Here is a 19,784-nt window from a genome sequence, read left to right as displayed (position 1 = left end):
CGGAGCCTTGGGGAGGGGAGGGGGGCAGCCTCGTGAGGGAGGCGCTCCGGCCAGAGCCTTTCCCGCTCCCCCCACACCCGTCGGAGGGGGCTGGGTGGCGCGGGGGGAAACGCAAGAGCCGGCGGAGCGTCGGTTGCTGGCGCTTTAATGCGGGGGGAGGGCGGGAGGGGGAGAAGTGCGCGTGCGTGGCAGAGGCGGCCGCGCGGGGACAAAGGCAGCTGCCGTCGGAGAAGCCCCGGGAGGAGCCGCCCTGCCTGCCTTCCCCGGGCGAGCCCCGCTCCCGCCGCGTCCCAGGAAGGCGCTGCCCCTCGCCGCCGCCGCGGCAGGGAGGAAGGGAGAGGAGGCGGCCGAGGGGCGGAGGGGCCGCGGCCGGGCAGGCGGCTTCTCTCCTCTTCCTCGGGCGGCCGGTGCTGGTTCACGGGGCATTTTGGGCGCCGACCTCGGGGCTGGAGCCGGCGCCTCGGGCGGGAGGGTCCCGGGGTCTTTGCAGGGCGCCTTCCAGGAACGCCGCCAGCTTCTCCCGGTCGTCCTAGGAGAGAGCAGCGGGCGAGCGGATGGGCTTGGGCTCGCAGAGGAAACCTCGTCCCACCCCCCCACCCCGCCCTTCACGTCTACCGGCCGCCCTGACCCAAGCCGCGGGGGGGGGGGGGGGAAGCTGCAGAAGGCTCACCTGGCTGATGAACCCATAGTGCACCAGTTCAGCCGCTAGGTCTCTGGCACGGTCGCCTGTGGAGGAGCAGGGATGAGCAGCCTTAGGGGGGATAGTGCAGCTTTTGGCCCTCCTGCGAAGCTGCTTCAGCCCTTCCTACCCCCCTCATTGGCAACCCTGCAGGAGGAGGAGGGGCCCCGGGAGCCACTGCAGGAACACTCTGCTGTGCCAGCCTTTCTTGGATGGGGGGCGCGGGGGGGGGGGAGGCAGCAGCAGCCCAAGCAGTGGTGGGTGCAAGGCAGTCCTTCCGTGTCATCCCTCTGCCTTGAGAGCAGCCCGGGTGACCAGTCTGCTTCTGAGTGCCATCCAGGGTGCTGGTTGTCCCTTGGCGTAGCTTCTCCTTTCGCTCCTGCAAGAGAAGATCTCCGCAAGGCCCTACGTCTAGGGCCAGGATGGCGAACCTATGGCACACACACCACAGGTGGCACGCGGAGCCATTTATCACGGCACGGGAGGTGTTGCCCTGTCAGCTGGCCAACGCGCATGCATGTGCTGGCCAGCTAACTTTAGCCTTTTTTTGAGGCCCTTTTTCGCCCTCCCCAGGCTCTAGAGGCTTTATAGGAGCCTGGGGAGGGCGAAAACAACTTCCCCCCTCTCCAGGCCCTCAGGAGCTGTTTTTAGCCCTCCGGAGCCTTCAGGAGGCTCCCCTGAAGGCTTCGGAGTGCTAAAACCGGCGCTTCGAGCAAACCGGACGTCCGTTCCTGAACTTCCGGTTTGCCCATAGGGCCGTTTTTTTGCTCTCTGGAGGCTTCAGGGAAACTCCTGAAGCCTCAGGAGGGGCTCCGGGGGGGGGGGGGGAGGTTGTTTTCTCTGATTTTGCTACCAGAATCCCCTCCAAAGCCTCTGGAGCCTAGGCTTTGGGTGAAAAAACCATGCAAAAAAATGTGGGGAGGAGTGCTGGTCATGCGCGCATGCGTGCTGGGATCACACATAGCATTATGGGTGTGGCACGCCCGCGTGTGACACCCCCCCCCTGCGCTCCCCCACTTTTGCCATCTGAGCCAAAAAAGGTTCGCCATCACTGGTCTAGGGTGTGTGGCCCCAGGGCCGGCTTCCCTGGGAGAGGTTGGGCTTTGCAGAGCATTGCACCCGGCTGCTTCAGAGGGCCTTTAGGATCTCCCGTGCAGGGACTGGGTTAGATGTCCTCACCAGCAGATGTTTTCATGGCCACGTAGCCAAATGAATAAAGAAATCCAGGGGGGTGGGGGGATTTTGGGCCTGGGATGGCATTGTCCAGATTCTACTCAGGGCAAGGAGGAAGCTGCACCTGCCTTGGGAGCCCAAGGTCTTCTCTGCAGCAGAGTTGGGGAGGGTTGCGGGGGGGGGGAGCCTACCCAAAATCCGGAGGCACAGCTGGCATCGCTGCCCATCCCACCACTTCTGTGCCCCTTGCACCCAGGAGACGGGAAGCGGGCTGGACTTACTTGGGAGCAGGTCGTAGGTCAGGTGGCGGTGGAGCTTGTCTTCCAGGGTGAGGAGGAGGGTCAGCTGTTAGGGAGGCACAGGCTGGCATGAAATGTGGCCCTCTGGGGCAGACGGAGAAGAGGAAGGCACTTCCAAAAACTATTCATAAAACTACTAAGAAAGGATTCGTGGGAAAGCAAATGTGTACTGGGTGTGTGTGTGTGTGTCCTTGTCGTTTGGAGCAGTTTCAAAAATAAGCTTTATCAAATGACTTTTGTCCTGCCTCATCCCCTTTTGCCCCACGGGCCCCTTCCCCAAAGGCCCCAAGCGGGGCCTGATCTGCAGTGTGAGGGCCATGGGCTTCCCTGCGCCCACCACGTCTGAACCTCCCCATCCTTCAATCTTCACAGGGGCGCCTAAAGGCAGGGCAAGGGGAGGCTGTTGAAGTGTCCCAGCTTCTGCTCCCCAGGATGCCTGGCCTGGTGCTCTTCCGGCCTGCAGCTGCAAGCACTTCCCCCAGCCATACGTACGCGCCATTGCCGCCTGTCCTCATGCCATTCCATGTTGCACTGCATTTGCACCACCTGGTGGGGTTAGAGGCAGCCCTCAGTAGGAGCCCCAGCCAAGGCCTTGCTGGTAGGGGGTGCCGGAAGCCACCCCTCCTCTGGCTGTCCTCAAGCGTGGAAGCATCTCCCATGGCTGAGAGCCCCCTCCCAATAAACACTCTTCCCCCCCCCCCCGCAGCATCATCCCCGCTAAAGACGGCTAGGCAGCTTAGTCTTTTTTCCCAGAGAAACAGCCGTGCAGCCCTCTTGTGGGGGTCCCCAGGGCCAGGTGAGGCGATGAGGGGAAGCAGATTTCTCTTCCGCTCCTGTCAAGGGTTTAGTCCCCCTCCCATTGCCCTGACACGTCCTGAGGCTCCTGGCCTGACCCCTTGCTGCCCGCCCTGGGGTGGGTCTGCCTCCTCTTCCTGCCCCCTCACTCACTCCATGGGAAAACAGACTGAAGTGGTGCAAAGGGTGGAGGAGAGTCCCGCAGGCAGCCCCACCCCTCTTGCCTGCCTCGGCTCCAACCAAGGCAGGGGGGCTGCTGACCCACCAAAGCCCCCTCACCTTCCGCGTCTCCACAACCAAAGGCTCTGGTGTGGGGGTTTGGGCCTTCTGGGGGTCTTCCAGGGCCTGGGAACTGGACTGTGGCAGGGTGTGGGGCCGGACGGTGGCAAAGTTCATCAGGGGGTAGATGCCGTTCCTGGCAGAAAGAGCAAGATGGGTCAGGGAAGGGGTCCCAGCAAGGCAAGTGGGAGAGTTGTCGGTTCCACGGCCAGCCCCTCCCCTGTGCTCCCCCAGCAGAGGGAGAAGCAGAAGATGGAGAAACTCACCTGACGTCTTCCAAGAATTTGTCCAATTCCAGGAAAGAGACCTCTGAATATCTGGGGGTGGGGGTGGGAATTTAGTCCAGTTGTCTGTGGAAGCTGCAGCCGCATGACAGGGCCAGAAGGGTTCAAGGCGCCATGGCTGCCAGCAAACCCCCCCCCCCCCCCAATGCCAAGGCCAGAGATGAGGATCCTGCAAGGGCCTGGCTTCTGCTTTGCCTGCCCTCCCTAGGCTGCCCCCCTGCTGGAAAGGGAGGGCGATGGAGACAGCTTTGGTCTGGGAGGGAGGGGGAGTATCTGCCTGCGACCACCCAGGTCAGCCAGGAATCCCAGGTGGCAGGCAGGTGGGCACCCTCCATGTTGCAGGTGAGCCTTCCTGGGGGAGTTGCTTGTGTGCCAGACCCACCTCCATTGCACTGGCAGCCGCCCTGCCCGCCGAATCTCTGCCATCACCTCACTGAGATCCAGCTCCTTGGTTTTCTCTTCCACCACATTTTCAGGCCACAGGTCTGCAAGAAACAGGACTGGTACTCCAAGCCAGGAGCAGCTGCCCTTCTCTCCCCAAGGCCGCCTTTCCCTCCTACCCTGCTCCCAGCCTCCCCCCCCCCAAACTCACATTGGTGGGTGATGAAGCAATGGGCAGCCAGGAGCTTCAGGGAGTGGACCTCAAAAAGCACCCGGTGGAACAGCAGGTCGTGTGCCGTCGGCCGCCGGCTGGGATTCAGGAGGAGGCAGCCCAGGATGAATTCCTTGGGGGGGAGGGGGGAGATGGTTAAGGACAGAAAACCGTCTCTTCCCAGCAAGACAGGCAGCTCAGCCCTACATAGGGACAGTTTGGGGGCTGAGCAGGAAGGGGTGACCTGCACAAAAGGGGCTGTGGCATGTTGATTAAGTCCCTTTAGCTCATCCTGGCAGGGTCCAGCCATGCCAACGCCACACCCTTCTGACCGGTGGAGCATCAGAGTCCTCCGGCTCATGGACTCTGAAAAGATGGCAGGGGCAACTGACTAAGCAGGATCCTCCCAATTATGCGTGATGATGTTTCACGTGTCTGATGAAAACTAATTTATTCCTGCAAGCTTTTGACAGATGCCGAATGAACTGGTGCAGATTTGTTCAATGAACAGAAAATTCTGCAAGCAAAAGCTTTGTGGCACTCAGTGGCAGCCGGAAAGGCTTCCTTGCAGTGTTAAGCCAAGAGGGGCCCCCTGGCATTCCCAGAGGTGCCCTCCAGGCTGAAGAAAAAGACGGTGGGCCCAGCCTGGTAGAGCCAGCTGCTCCCGCTCCCTCAGTTTTCATCCCATTTTTTGAGCTCCGCCTCCAACGTATTGTTTTTCATGCCACCGCAGTAGTTGCCGACACCTTTGTTTTACGTAAGGATCTTAAGTTCCCTGCAGCCAAACCTAGTTTCTCAAGGTGGGTCTTGTTGAGGTAGCGGGAACTGGAACCAACTGTCCCTGAGTTTGGTAACTTGTTTCTGTGGAGGCCACCTAAAATTGTGCTTGCTTTCTGGCCACCTCATCACCCCATGATTTATAAGAACTCCCCACCCCGAATATTTCTAGAAATTCCTGCGCGGTTAACTGATTGGCAGCTGCCACTCCACGCTTGCCTCTTGCTGTGGTTCAGTGCCAGGCTGCCATGAACTGTAAGGGGTGGGAGCTGGATGGGAGGGGGAGGATTCAGGGAAAACAAAAAGTTCACTGTATCGAGACTGGAGGAGCTACACGTCGCAGTGCTACCGCGGCTTTCTGGTCACTGCAGAGTAGCCACTGAATCTGGACGATCGCCTGGACGGTCCATTGGACCCCAGCTGTCCCGAAGAGACGGTGGAAGGTAGGGGAAAACCCGGGGGATCCAGAGACATCCGCAAAGTCTCTGGAGACTCGGGGGGAAAAACCCCTTTTGCTGGCGATCAAGAGCCAGCCCCTAGGTTGCCGAAGCTGCTGACAGCTCTGCAAAGCAAGAGCAGGAAAGAAAGGAGAGAAAGAAGCATGCCATTTTTGGTGATACTACCTATACAGCTTTTTTAATTGTAAAGAGAACACCCTAAACTTGGAGATTTAAGGAAAATAGAGTATAACCAGAGAACTAGCGGCAGGTCTGAACAGGGTTAATTGAAACCGTCCCGGTTTTTTTCCCCTTTTTATTATTGGAAGCCAGACTGGACTCGTTACGAAATGTGGATTCGTTGTTGAAGCTTTCTCTTTACTTTTAACTTTTTGGTTTTTGGAAGTGATTTTACTGGGGCTATTCTCTTTTTTAAACTATGCCTTAAAGATTCCTTTCCTTTTTTCCCTTTTCTTACTATTCCGTAGCCCCTGGTTCTCCTTTTTTTTCTTTTTGAATATTTCTTCTTAAAGGCAGAGCTTTAAGGGGCTAGGGACTGGATACAATTTAACACTGTCATCTAGTGGATCTTGAAACAATGTTACCAAATCTTACTGCTGGAATTATATAGAGAAAAACTCTCTCACTCAAGGTTAAGACCTGATAAGAAGCAAGAATCACAGTTGTTTATGCAGGTGGTTTTTGTGGATCTTTAGTGTCTGGAAACCTATTTTGGAAGATGAATGAAAATGTTTCAGGGGAAATTGGAGTGACCTTAGAAAGGTCTCTACATCAAGAAGGGGAAAAAAACTTTGAACTCTCTTTTTCATGTTTTTGGCAGCCAGTGTTTATATTACTTTGCCTGGGATGTGATGATTCTTTTTGTTGTTGTTGTTGTTCGTTCCACTTCATCCTTTTTTTTGAAGCTTTGAAGCGTTTAATAATTTTTTTTGTGTCCCCCTTTTTACTTTTTTGAAATATAGATTTTTCTTTTTTCTCCCTCTTCTTATATCCACCCTTATTTTTATAGATTGGCTCTTTGCCCTTTCTTCCTTTATTTTTTACCACTTTTTATATCCTTTTTACCTTAATTCTGACCATTCTGACTTCCGGTGGCACAGTAGGCGTTCAAGGACGCTTCTTTGGGAACGCCAGCCCCATGATCGAGTTAAGCTGCCAGAACAGCATAAATCAGCTGTCTAGCAGCTTGAAAACTCTCCCCTCGGGAAAAGAGGGGGAGGTGAGTAGCCGGGCAAGGGTAGAGCTCCCCTAGACTCCTACGAGCAATTCTGGGGCTCGAAGGGTGAGAGCCCCCCAGGAGCCTGACAGAACTCCTCGTCCGGGACACTTCTGCTCTAGCAGAAACAAAACGTCATGACCATCCCTGCAATCAATGTTTCAATCTACATTTGAATAAGAGGCAGACAGAGCAGACAGGAGTGATTACAATTGCAAGTACAAACTTTAACTCTGATGTAGTAATACTTCCTTCTGCGAAGATTAAGGGGAACTAAAGGTAAGATGGCGCCTGAATATCAAAGGGCGTGGTTAAAGTGAAACTTAAAAGGAAGGATAGTATTTGTTAAGTACCTGTTAACATTGTTAAAAGATTCAAGAGCTCAAGATTAAAGAAAACAGCATTGGCTTACTAACAAGCTACAAGATTTAACAAATCTGGGGATTAGGTGGACTTTTTGGACTGTTGAAAAGTGTGATTTGAATATTTGGAAATGGCTTCAAAACAAACAAAATTAAGTGTTTCTAAGAGCGTTGGAAGTTCCCCAGCCCAGACACATAAATCACAGTCTTTATCACCCCCAGTGGATACACAAAATTTGACACTTGAAACTGTTGTTCTGGAAGGAAAGATCACAACTGCTTTTAAAGATGTGTCTGATGAAATGTCTGAAATTAAGGATTTAATTGAAACCCGCAATCAACAGATAAGAGAAGATATAGTGGATGCATTTAAGGGCTTATTTGGTTATGTAACATCAATGGAGGGTAGGGTGGAATAAATTAACCAGTTGTCAGGCCTGTAGTTATGTTTCTTTTAGGATCTTTGGCCTGCCACACTTTCTATTATTTTCCTATGCTGTTTCATTAGTGTAGTAGTTGGGAGGGGAAATAGAAAGGAGTAGATTTGTGGAATGTATTGTTGTCATTCTTTTATAGAAGCTCAAGGTCATCTTTTGTCTCCGCACCTCAACACCTGACCGGAAGCAGAGGGGTGTAGATGCCAGCGTGGAAGATGATGATTGGAACATGTGATGGATTTGTGGGTGTGGGGATAGGATCATGAACTTTCAACTGGGTGGAATTCCAGGAAGAGAATGAGAGTTGGAATTCCACAGAAGTGCCAACATGCCTGTATGATTAAATTGGAACTTTAAGGATGATTCTGCCTTGGTCTCTGATTGATTTCATGCATGATATTTAGAACGCTGACATTATTCCAACTCTGCCTTTAAAATAAATCATTAGCACACACACCCCTCACAGGGAGGGCTGGTGAGGGGGTGCTGAATTCCCAACGCTGACCGGGACAGCGTAAAATATCAACGAACAATTATGAGTAAGCTTTTGGTGATAAGAAGCTGAGAGCCAACGCTTCTCTGCTAACTTCAAAGGAAAGGGAATTCCTACTTCAAGATTTATTCAGCTGGCAAGAGAAACAGTGAAGGGGAGGAAAAGAAATAGAAGATGAAAGGAATGGAGATCCCAGCCATCCCCACGCAATCATCTCTGATGGGCTTCCCGGACCATTTCGGACAACTAAACGTGAGTGCATGCTCCCCCTCCTTCCCTCCAGCTTGGAAGCAAGGCTTGGGGAAAAAAACCTGGAGTGGAGATTTTGACTCCTTCCAGACAGCGATAAATGAAATGACTTATTACGCAACCGAGTTGAAGGCAGATTTTCTATCAAAATGGGAATTTCAACCCAGACAGCAAGAAGGGATTTGGCCAGCATCTTTCACTTGCCAGCCACCACAAATTGGGCTGCAGCGTGTGAATGAAGCACCACCAGATTGGGTTTTCTTCCCAGAGTATGGATGGATAAGATGCCACTGGGCACCTCCTTTGCCATCAACATGGAAAAATCCTCCAAGCCAGCAGAGGGCACCTACTTGGCCCATAACCCCTCCAAGCCAGCAGAAGGGTCCTTGGCACATAAACCCCCCTAGTCAGCCATCATTGGTTGAACTGAAACCTGTGAAGCAGGCAACCCCGGGATGGGTCTTAACCCCAGGTCATGGATGGGAGGAATGCCAGTGGGCACCTGCCCTCCCTCAGCAGATGGCACCATGGCAGAAAACTGGGCAGTGGCCAACTGAGGGATTGACCTCCCCACCGGTTCCAGTCTCCCCTGCAATGCCCTAAAAGGTTTTTACCTCACCTTCCTACAGAGAAGCAATCTCCAAAAGGGAAGAAGGTATTACCAAAGGGAGGCCTGCAGGATGGATGCGGGAAAATGTGCACCTGCAATGCCCCAACAGGTTCTTACCCCACCTTCCTACAGAGAAGCAATCTCCACCATGGAAGAAGGGTTTACCAAGGGGAAAGCTGCAAGATGGAGAGCAGTCCAATGTGATGAAGAGGTTCCTAAGTTTAGAGATGAAACTAGGTTCCTTCCTTCGGGGGGGGGGAATAAAATGCCACCATTGCTGTCAACTTGGCCACAGAGCGTCAGAGTGCTTGGCTCCAGCCCCGATGCCACAAACGTGTGCACCAACCGGCACAGCGGTAAGAAGAAGGCCCCAGATGCCACCACAGAAGAGTCATCTGGGCCAACTACCTCTGGAAGAGGATCCCCAACTTAAGGTGACGAAGTGTCCTACCAAGGGGGAGGCCTCGGAGAAGGAAAAGGGCAAACAATCCCCGGAGGAGGATCCCCAACTTCAGGTGACAGAGTCCTACCAAAGGGGAGGCCTCGGAGGGGGAAAAGCCCAAACGACCTCTGGAAGAGGATCCCCAACTTCAGGTGACAAAAAGTCCTACCAAGGGAGAGGCCTCGGAGGAGGAAAAGGGCCTGCCAGGGATGATTGAATCCAAGAGCCCAGAACCTGCAGCAGAGAGCCCTAACCGACCATGGAAAGAGGTCGCAATGGACTTCATCGTGGAACTCCCAGACAGCAGTGGGAATAAAGTAATCTGGACAGTTATTGATGTGGTTTCTAAACAGGCACACTTCATTGCTTGCTCAGGATTGCCATCCGCAAACAAATTATTCGGAAAATAATGGAATGTGCTGAAATGAGTAAGCTTACATTTGAAATTAGAGAACTAGAGGATGAGCAATTTTATAGAGCAGCGATGGCGAACCATTTTTGGCTTGCGTGCCATAAGTGGGGGGAGTGCAGGGGGGTTGTGTGCGGGCGTGCCGCACCCATAATGCAATGTGTGACCCCCAGTGCACATGTGCGCACTACAGGCGAGACCCCCATTTTTACATGCTTTTTTCGCCCTCCCCAGGCTCCAGAGGCTTTATAGGACCCTGGGAAGGGTGAAAACAGCCTCCCCGCCCCCCCCCGGATGCCCTCTGGAGGCGTCAGCGAAGCCTCCGGACGGTCCCTGAAGCCTTTGGAGCGCTCAAAACAACCCTCCAAGCAAACCGGAAGTACTTCCGGTTTGCTCGGAGGGTCGTTTTAAACGTTCCGAAGGCTTCAGGGACCGTCCGGAGGCTTCGCTGACGCCTCCAGAGGGCATCCGGGGGGGGCGGGGAGGCTGTTTTCACCCTTCCCAGGGTCCTATAAAGCCTCTGGAACCTGCGGAGGGCGAAAAATGCCTTTAAAAAAGGGTGAACTCAGCTGGCCAGCGCGCACATGCGTGCTGGCCAGCTGACAGGGCAGCACCTTGGGTGCCCTGACAAATGGCTCTGACAAGTGCCCTGACAAGTGCCATAGGTTCGCCATCACTGTTATAAGAGTATGGGATTTGTTTTACCAATGGTTAGATAAAAAAACCTGGAAATGAAATTGTTTTCTTATGCAATAATAGAAAGTTATATTTACTGCTATGAAAGTTTTTCTTTTACTTTATTTTTTATTATGAAATAGAGTACTTATTTACACAATATATGAAGAACAATAATGAACCTAATGTATAAGAGGGGATGATTGAACTTCTAGGTATAATTGTAGGTAGTGATCATTCTATACTATAAAGATTTCTCCTATACTAAATGGACTAATGATGATGTAATGAACAATGGATACACATATGAATTGAAATACTTAATGACTATATGGATAATTAATAATGGAAAATTATATTTGGAGTTGTGGATGATTGATGACATTATGGTTAACTGAAAGTATAAATGTGCAATATGAATTAATGGAATCTTTTGTTTTAATCTTTTTTTTTACTCTCTAGAGATAGGCGATATTATAATTCTATAAAGACTTATTGTTGCCTAATAGATAATTATGGATTCAAGGAAATAAGGGCCGTCACAAATGAAAGAATATTAATGGTAATTTGAACACATAATGCTCAATGAAATATTTAATTATGTCTAATGGATAACCAGTGACTTTATTTTTAATTGTAAGAACTGTTGCACAAAAACTTGTAACCAAACGACATGCTTGATGAAACTGAGGAAAGTTGTTTTTTCTCCTTGCTTTTGTTCTGTATGTGTTGTCTTGTTTTTTAAAGAAAATAAATAAATAAAAAATTTATATATAAAAAAAGTTCACTGTATCTTCCCCCCAAGAGGAGGTTTCAAAGTCAGCTCTCCATTCCAAGCCACACTTGAAGCCACACCGCTCTGAAAGCATATCTGTATTTGATTGGACATTGGGGGGGGGGGGGACTTAAGGCAAGGAAAGCTTGATTTGGGGTTTTTGGCATGTGAACTCCACTTCTGGCTTTATGCTACTGTATTTCACTTGACCTCTAGTAAATTATACCTTTCCCAACAAATGGAGTTAAGGATCTTCTTTCTTAGGTGCATAGCATTTGAGTTCTCCATGGGTCTTGGGTGTATTTCACCGCTCTCTTCCTCATCACGTTCCTCTCTCGTTGCCCCTCCCTCCCTCCCTCCCTCCTCCTACCATCAGTTCCCTCGTGGTTTTTGCTTGGCCTTAGGCTCTAAGGTTTGTGAAGATTGTCCCCCTCCCCAAATGGATAGCAAATCTGAACGTTGCGAAACTGCTGGCAGATCAGCAGTTGCTGATAGTTCGTTGCTCACTGAGCTTTTCTCAAATCAGGGCAGTCACTGGAACTCCTTGGGAGGCCTCCCACCTAACATTCCTCCTCGGAATTTCCCGGGTTGCTTGTAAACATGGCTGCTCGTTCTTATTAGGGTGAAGCCTGGTACCCAGGTGACTCTGAGGAGCGAGCTGCTCCTTATCCAGAGAGAGGGCACCAGCGGGAGGCAGTTTTTGGCACCAAACTGCTCCTGTGGCTCTGTATAGTATATGGCCCCTCTCTAGCCCAGACTGACTGACTGGGCAGATGGAAAGGAGGGCTGACATAAAACTCCCTCAGGCCCCGGGAAGCAGATCAGACCCACCCCCAGAAGGCAAGAGTAACACCCACGTGTCTGCCCATACGACCAGGGTTATTTCGCCATTCTGAGCTGAAATGTTATGCACTATTCCAGGAGTCGCCCCCTGCCGTGCCCCACCTCAGAGGGGCCAGGCTGCCTCTCACCCGCATGTTGGGGTCATCCAAAGAGTGCCTGGCTCGCTCAATGGCCTCCTTGGTCACCGAAGAGTCCCCGTTCGACTGGATCTCCAGCACGGCCATCTGTGGGAGAGGCCAAGATGGAGCCAGGCTGGCCACGCAGGCAGCAGCTGGGTTCCAGACCCCCAGCAGCAGAGGTTGGGTAGGGGGAACTTTTCCCACTCAGCCTCTGCCCCCATAGGCCCTTACCTCCAGCGCACACATCCCAAAGGAGAAAATGTCCACCGCTGTGCCGTCGGCCGTCCCTGAAAAGCCAATGGCATCCCATGGAGCTGGCATGCCCCAAAACGACCATGCCCCTTCCCCCAGCAGAGGGTGCTCGCTCTCACCTCCGTACTCCGGTGGGAAGAAGTGCAGGTTCCGTGGGTCTTCCCGCTCTGTATGGACCGGACTGTGGAGCTCGGGCGGAAGAGCTGCAGGAGGGAAGGGACTTGCTTAGGAGAGAGCACGGACTGGGGCCCCAGGTGTTGTCCAGAGCTGGCTTCCTGCATCAGAGTGTGGCGGTCCAGAGGACACAGTCCTGAAGTCAGGTGAGAGCCGAAGGACTCAACTCTGAAATGGGAGCCAGCAGGGCCCTTTGGGCAGCAGAGAGAGACGGGAAGAGGCAACTCCAAGCAGCTTCACTTACCCTTTGCAAAAACACGATGCCAGACTGAGAGAGAGAGAGAGAAGAAGGCTGTTAGAGGTGCAGGGGCTCCTACCCAGAAGCTGAAGGAGAGTGCCAGCTGTGTCATCCCAGCAAAAGCCTCGTGCATTTGCTTCTCATCCTGAGCAAGGAAGTCCTCAGGCTGAGCCCAAGAACGATGACCAGCAATTCAGCCAGAGGTCGGCTCTTTATTTGCTAGGCAGAATCTTGCCGGCCTAATGAATGTGCCCCCGTGGGAGATGCTAGGAAGGGACCATCCTGGCTCTCTTCCTCTGTCTCCTACCCTCCAGCTTCAGGCTCTGCTGCCGCTTTCTGGAAGGTCCTCCCACCTGGCTAGGCTGTTGCCTCCGTGGGCATCGTCTCTCTCACACAGGGGAAGATGCTCCCCACCTCACCAGGCTGTCTGTGGCAGGTCCACGCACAAGAGTTCTTCTCTTCCAACGGGGGGGGGGGGGGGAGGCGGTGGTGGGGCTGTTAGCAGGTCATGGAAAGCATGGGAGAACTTGATCCAGCCAACACACCCGTGCGTGCGTGCATGTGTGCATGAAAGCAATGGAACGAGGCCCCCACACTCCTATTTATTTTATTTATTAAATTTATGTGCCACTGAGATGAGTGGCAACTCTGGGTGGCTTACGGAATAAGAAGAAGTAAAAATACAAAACACTTAAAATTGGGAAAAATTAAATAAGAAGCTAAAACCGAAGAGGTCAGGTGAGGCGGGCATGGGGCTCCTCTCTCTACCCCGTCAGCCATCCTGAGCCCAGAATGCCCCACCAGGGCCCTGGGCCAACCGCCAGAGCCAAGGCTGCCCTGGAAGGCCAGGAGGGTGGGGGCTGACCTCGCCTCCAGAGGGAGAATATTCCAGAAGGTGGGGGCGACTGCAAAAAAGATGTCTTGTCCTGGACCCACCAGCCCAAATAGTTTGGACGATGGGATCCAAAGCGAGTGGGGAGGGCCAATTCTATTGAGGGGGGAGACAGTTCCTCGGATACCCGGCACCCATGCTGCCAGAGGCTTTACTGGTAATGACCAACACCTTGAGTTGGATCCAGAAGCAAATGAGCAACAGTGGCGTTACTCGCTCCAGGAGGGTCCCCACTGCAGCATTCTATTATCCCCTGCTGCTTCTGAATAACCTTCTAGGGCAGCCCCACGTAGAGCATGTTGCAGTGGTCCAGCCAAAAGATGACCAGGGCTTCAGGACCCAGGAGGGAGAGGAGGGACACAGATCTTTCTCAGGGACTGGTGTGAGAGGGAGGGGTCCCCCTAGCAACAGCTGGGGCCTAGCTAGACTTCCTTGCAAGGGTTCCAGAGACTAACCTGGCCCATCTCCTTCGTACCTGATCCAATTTTGATGAGTCCATTGTGCTGGATGAAGATGGTGTCACTGGTGAGGTTGCCGTGGATGATGGGGGGACCGCAGGAGTGCAGGTAGCTGCAGGGAAAGAGTGCTGAGGGAGCCCTGCACCCGACAGGGACTGCCAGGCGCTAGCAGGGCTGAGGAGGGGCTGTGGGGAACCCAGGACTTACCTGAGAGCTGAGAGGATCTGGGTGCACCAGCGCTTCCACGCCTGTCGGGGAGAGAGCAGAGGGAGAAAGGCCATCCATGATGCGGGGGAACCTCTGCCTAGACCCCCCTCTATTCCCAGGCTGTTGGCAGTGGGCCCAGTGTGGCAACCAGGGGAGTCCGTCCGCGGCACCAGGGTCCCTGCACCCAACCTTCTGGAGGGGCTGCCGGGGCAGCTGACGCAAGCAGTTGAAGCGGGAGGGTGAGGGGGGGGTAGTGTCACCCACCTTGGCATTCATGGCTTTGTGGTTTTTCTTGGTCTTCTTCAGGAACTGCTTCAGGCTCCCCGAGGAGACGTACTCGGTGATGAAGATCACCTGCAGGGGAGGGGTCAGGGTGCTCGTAATGGGCGCCCCTATTCTCAGGCACCCTTCCCAGCCATCAAACCCCTTCCCAGCCCCTTTCTGGTTCCGTGGCCTGGCGGATGCTGCCAGCCCCTCACCCTGCCCACCAGCGCCCTCCTCCCGGGGACCTCTTGGCTTCTGAAGGACTCTCCTGGAGCCCCTTGTCCTGAACCCAGCCCTCCAGCCCCCGAGGTCTGGCCGCCTGCCCTGCCCTGCCCTGCGTCAACTCACTTGGGCTTTGCTTTCCTTCACGTCCAGCCAGTATTTGTGCACTTTCACGATGTTGGGATGGTCCACGACCACCAGCTGCTCAAAGGTGGCCTTGATCTTCTCCTGTTAGGCAAGTGACACTTCAGGGGAAGGGAGCCTCTGCCAGGCCCAGCCAGGGACGGGCGCTCTGGGCACAGGCCCCGCTCCTCCTGTGGATCCCACTCACCTCATGCGCCGTGAAAGCCGCCTTGTCCATGAACTGCAGCTCGTTCCACACCACCTCCACACCTTCCTCCGTATCCATGGCCAGGAAGGTGCTCTGGAGCCCCGGCATGTTGCCTTGGTTCACCTGTGGGCATCGTCCAGCTTCAGCAGCCAGGCTGGCCAGAGAACCATCGGGCACCCACACAACACATGCCACACCCTGGCTGAGACAGGGTGCCCACCTCCTGCCCTCCAGCTGTGCCACCACTGGAATGGGGTGAGAAAGAGGCCAGCTTCCAAGGAGAAAGGGGGCCTCCTCCCCCCATCCTTATTGGGATGGCCAAATCAGCCCATTTCCTGGGCTCACACGTGACCCATGTGACATATAAGCTTAGCACACAGAAGAAGTGGAACTTTGGGATGAGCCCTGAACCACCACCAACCCCGACTCCAAGCTCAGCATGCGAAGAATTGTTGCAGCAATCACCATTGTACCGGCAACGGCCCTCTGGGCGAGCACAGCCCCCCCTCCAGAAGAAACAGGGCAGAGAGCCATCCTCCTGGGTCCTCCAAGGGCAGAAGCCTCTGGCTGGGCATCCAGGGAGGGGACTACAGCCAGACACCCCCCCCACACACACACTTTCCAGGAGCTGTTTTAGGAGAGTAGTCCCAGGTCCAAATAAGGGTCCCTCCGGAGTGGGGTGGCTGCCTGATGTTGCTACCAGAATCCCCTCCTCTGCCATTCTCTGCCCCTTGATGGACTCCCCTGGGCTGAGGTTGGCATCTGGCGTCCTAGGAGCCCCTTGGCTCAGGGAAACCAGGAACAAAGGCAGCCGCTTCCCTCACCCCCTCAGGGCCCATAAGGAACCGGGGTTCAGCAGCAGGACCGCCAGCAAAGGGAGGAAGCAGCAGGCTCTTCCATCTTGTTTTCTTGAGACTGGAGGCTTTGGGGAGGAGGTGCACCCAAGCGCCAGAGTGGCTTTCTGGCAGGAGGAGGAGGAGGAGGAGGAGGAGGAGGAGGAGGAGGAGGAGGAGAAAGGGGGGTCTGCACCCCTGAAGAAGCAGGAAGGAAAGGGGAGCACCTCCTCTGCTTGAACCCCCTTCCTGGCTCCCTTCTGATGGCCTCCTTCCAAGGCGGCCTCCTTTTCCAGGTCTGTGTTTGGGCAGATCACTCAGCTGATTCACCCACAGGATCTTTACAGCTCGCAGGTAAAATTAGATCCTGGGTTTTAGTGTTGTTTATTTCTCAAGGATAAATTATAGCATGTATTTTAACATATTTTTCTAGGCATTTTGACTAATTCTATTGATATCGAATTAGCATCTATGCCTATGTGTTCATCATAAAACACTCAACTAAATAAAGAATACTCAAGAGGTGGGCCCGTGGCCTTCAAGGGTCCTTCACCCCATGCCCAGACCCACCTTGTCCCACCAGCAAACCCTTCGCCCTCCCCTTCCCTCTTCCCTCCCACCACCTGTGGGGAGAGGGCAGGGGGGGGGAGGGGGCTGCCACCCAAAGGAGAACATAGCTTTCTGATGAAGCCGTTGTCATGGCAACTGCCTGCAAGATCCAGGAGGGCCCACCCGGTGACAGTGGGGTTCTTTTGGCAGCCCAGGGACGACCAGAGAGCTCAGGACCGATTGGATGGTTTGTGGACAGGCATCCTGCAAAGGGAGCTTACAAGAGGTTTCGCACCACTTCCCTCCTCCAGGCGAATGGCATGTTCACAGTTTACTGGCGCTGCAAAGTCAGGATGGGACATAAAACTATTTTGCCAGATCTGCACCTTGCCTGGCAACTACACTCATAGTTTCTGCTTCCTGATTGAAGGAAGCAGTAGAGGAATCTGGAGATGCCCGCCAAGAGACTGGGCAGCAGCCCCTGCAAAAGCACCGCCTCGCCTGGCACGACAGAAGCGGGTGAGGAAGAAACCCAAGCTCTTGGGCAGAGGAGGAACTCTCCCAGGCTTTCCTGGAGGCCAGATCAACTCACGTGGGGGGCTCTGGGGCGTCTATCTCCTGACCAGGTCTACCTCGAAGGGCCGACAGGGCAGGCTTTGCTCCCTTTCTGGCAAGGCAAAATGACTGCCCACCCACGGCCCGCCCCAAGGCCACCCCATGAGCAGGAAGGAAGGTTTCCTTTGAGGCCACAACAAGCAAAGCCCAGGAGAGAGCAGCCCTGGGGGCAGGACGCTTGCCTAAAATGCCCCACCAGGAAAAGGCCCAGCCCTGCCCTCCTCTGATAAGCCTCCCGTCAAGCCCTCCCGCCTCCCCTCCCCTCCCCTCCCCTCCCCGGGGAGATAAGCAGGGGCAGCAGTTCAGCCAAGCCCAGGCTCCACCCAACGCAGGGATGGCCTGCAGCCTCTCCCAGGGGGAGGCAGGACAAGAACCGGCAGATGCGCTTGGCTGACCAGCCCTGCGAGATCCTCCTTTCATCAGTGACCAGCGAGAGCAATGGGGCTCTGCTGCAATCCCTCAGAAAGCCGGAGGGCTCTCCCACTCAGCCCCCCCCCCCCAAACGAACCCAATGCGGCTCCCAAACCGGCCCTTGGGAGAAATAGGAGAGAGGAAACTCAGGCGGCTCAGAGCCCCCACCCGCAACAAGAGGCGGGGGGGGCAGGGGGGGGTCCTTGGCAGAGCCAGTCAGCTCCCCATCAGGGTTCCCCCCGCAGCCTGGTAGGCACAGCTGCTGCTGCCAGCCTGAGAAGGGGAAGAGAGACTTGGGTGCCCCTGCTGGCTAAAGCCAGGCTTGGTCCAAGAGCTGGCTGAATAAGGCCTGTGGGGCGAGTCAGGCAGGAATCCCGCTTGCCCTGAGGGGAGGCCTGCAGGTAAAGATGAGTGGGGGCAGCAGCCTCAAAGCTCCCGGGAAGCTCTCCAAACTCCACCCGAGAGCTGCCAAAGAAAGCCCAGGGGGCCCCCTCCAAAATCCCAGCTGGGAGGCAGCTACAATGTACTTGCAAGGCCGGTTCCTCCACTCTGACCTTCCCTCCCCGTTGTCTGGGAGAGGCCCTTGGCCCAAAGGCCCAGGGCGGCTGCTGGCTGGGGGGCGCTGGGGAAGAGGACCCCAGCCTGCCTCTTCCAGGGAGCGGGAGAGGCAGGACAAAGGGGAGGGGGCAGGAGCTGTATTGCTTGCTCTGGGGTAGGTAAAAGGGCAGCTGCTTGAGGGCAGGACCTCCGTCAGCTCTGCAAGGGGGCACCCCCCCCCCAGGGTTGGGATGATATTGTGCAGGAGGTCCCACAAGCCCCTCCTCACAAAGGAGCCAAGGGTACACTCTCCCCACCCCTCTGCCCAGGGAGGCCTCTGCGCTGGTGCCTGAACTCCAGCCAGACTTTGGCTGAATGGCCAAATTCCAGAGACCTTGAGAGGCCTTTACTGGAGGGGGGGAGGCTGAACAGGAGGAGGTCCCTGGGACAATCAGGCTGCACTCCTTGGGACTGCCCCCCACTCCTTCAAAATGGGGCTCCTCCACCAGCAGGGAGGAGGGTGTCCCAGATGGAGGCCTAGAAGCCCCCCCCCTCTGGGGGAGGAGGAGGGATGAGGAGGGCAGGATTTGGCCAGCAGTTGGGAAGAGAGCCTTGCCCCAGCTGAAGAGTTGCCGCTTCCCCTGCTCGCTAAGGCTGGGAGGTGGGAGGAGGCTCGCCACTGCTTCCTCCTTTGCTAAGGGCAGGAGCTCTGCCGGCAGACAGTCGGAGGTCGGTCGGGGGCGCTTGGTGACAAGAGGAGGGAGGCTGGTCAGGAGGGAGCACCGGTCGCACCACTGAGAGGCTGGAACTGCCGAGGTCCAGCTGAGCCCCCCGCCCCATAATCTCCCCGCGCCGAGAAAGCGGCACCGGGTGTGGGGAGGGGCGCGTGGCGGTGGAGGAGATGGGCGGGGAGAGGGCTGGGCCGTCTCAACGGGCCTACCTCGCGGGGCGAGCGTTGTGGGCAAAGGCTGGAATGGGAAACCCCGCGCCCGGTAGGAGCTTCCGAGGACCGGAGAATGTAGTTCGACCGGGTTATAAGTAAACAAACACGTAAAATTGTCCTGTCGGGCAGCGTTCCTGCGGGTGAGGCGCAGGCGAAGGTCATCCAGTAGGACCGCCCGACCCCGGAGCGATACCCGCCTCCGAGACCGGGAGGACGGCGCGGGCGCTTGGCTGCCGACTCCCCCGCTCCTCCGCGGCGCCCCAGCCCGCGGCTACCTGTTCCTTGCGCTTCTGCCAGCGGCCGCACGGGCTCTCCTCCAGCACCTCGCTCTCGTCCTCGCTCTCCTCCTGCGCGGCCGCGCACGCCTGCTCCGCTTCCGCGCGCCCCGACATGTCCCCCGGCGCCGCCCAGGCCAATGGAGGACGAGGCCCGCGCGCCACTGCTCCCGGGAGGCCGCTGTACTGCCAGCCGCCGCGCCTCTTTGCCTCACGGTCCCTGCTGCGCAGCGCAGCCGGGCGTCACCAAGGGGCGGCGCGGAGGACCGCCCGCCTCCGCCGCCTCCCGAGCTGGTCCGGCTGTGCCTCGTCGACCGACGGCCGACCTTCGCTGCTCCGCCGGAGGGCTCCGGTGTTTAGGGGCCCCTTCCCTTACATGTGGGGTGGAGTCTCTGTCCCTGAGGCTGCTCAGACCTGGCGTCTTGTGGTGGTCTGCAAGGGGCTCTGTCTCTGGTGTGTTATGGGCAGCCACTTGCACCCACCTGGGAGGCCCTGCTGGATGGGTCCCTGTGGACAATGGGTCCCCAAAGGCCTGACAAGAAAGGCAGACGGGTCCCTTGTGAGAGGAGAGAAGCTGTCTTGAGATCACCAACCCAGATCTGAGGAAGCCCTTGGAG

At 55.5% G+C, this 19,784-nt stretch overlaps 1 protein-coding gene across 7 annotated transcripts; it reads right to left on the bottom strand.

The window, feature by feature from the left end:
* Positions 1-274: 274 nt before the first annotated feature.
* Positions 275-19,405, bottom strand: NRBP2 (nuclear receptor binding protein 2). Of its 7 annotated transcripts, none has more exons than XM_081951999.1 (18): positions 19,168-19,404; positions 15,005-15,127; positions 14,800-14,901; positions 14,452-14,541; positions 14,188-14,228; positions 13,998-14,092; positions 12,637-12,660; positions 12,338-12,421; positions 12,198-12,253; positions 11,976-12,071; positions 4,102-4,234; positions 3,892-3,994; positions 3,492-3,542; positions 3,226-3,361; positions 2,644-2,697; positions 2,134-2,197; positions 671-726; positions 275-529 (listed from the first exon to the last, which is right to left on the bottom strand). In XM_081951999.1, exons 1-18 carry the CDS (start codon positions 19,282-19,284, stop codon positions 416-418), a joined length of 1,539 nt encoding a protein of 512 aa, XP_081808125.1. In that variant the 5' UTR covers positions 19,285-19,404; the 3' UTR covers positions 275-415. The 7 variants fall into 7 exon arrangements, 2 of the variants coding, with proteins under 2 accessions (XP_081808125.1, XP_081808124.1); XM_081951998.1 differs by lacking the exon at positions 19,168-19,404 and adding an exon at positions 18,890-19,109; XR_014175297.1 differs by having other exon boundaries at positions 437-529; positions 671-1,058; positions 19,168-19,405.
* Positions 19,406-19,784: the final 379 nt, after the last annotated feature.

This window comes from Natrix helvetica, assembly GCF_964273705.1.
Source record: "Natrix helvetica genome assembly, chromosome: 4".
Lineage (NCBI taxonomy): Eukaryota > Metazoa > Chordata > Lepidosauria > Squamata > Natricidae > Natrix > Natrix helvetica.
Note: the sequence above shows the minus strand (reverse complement) of the source record. Positions and strands in the feature narration are given on the sequence as shown.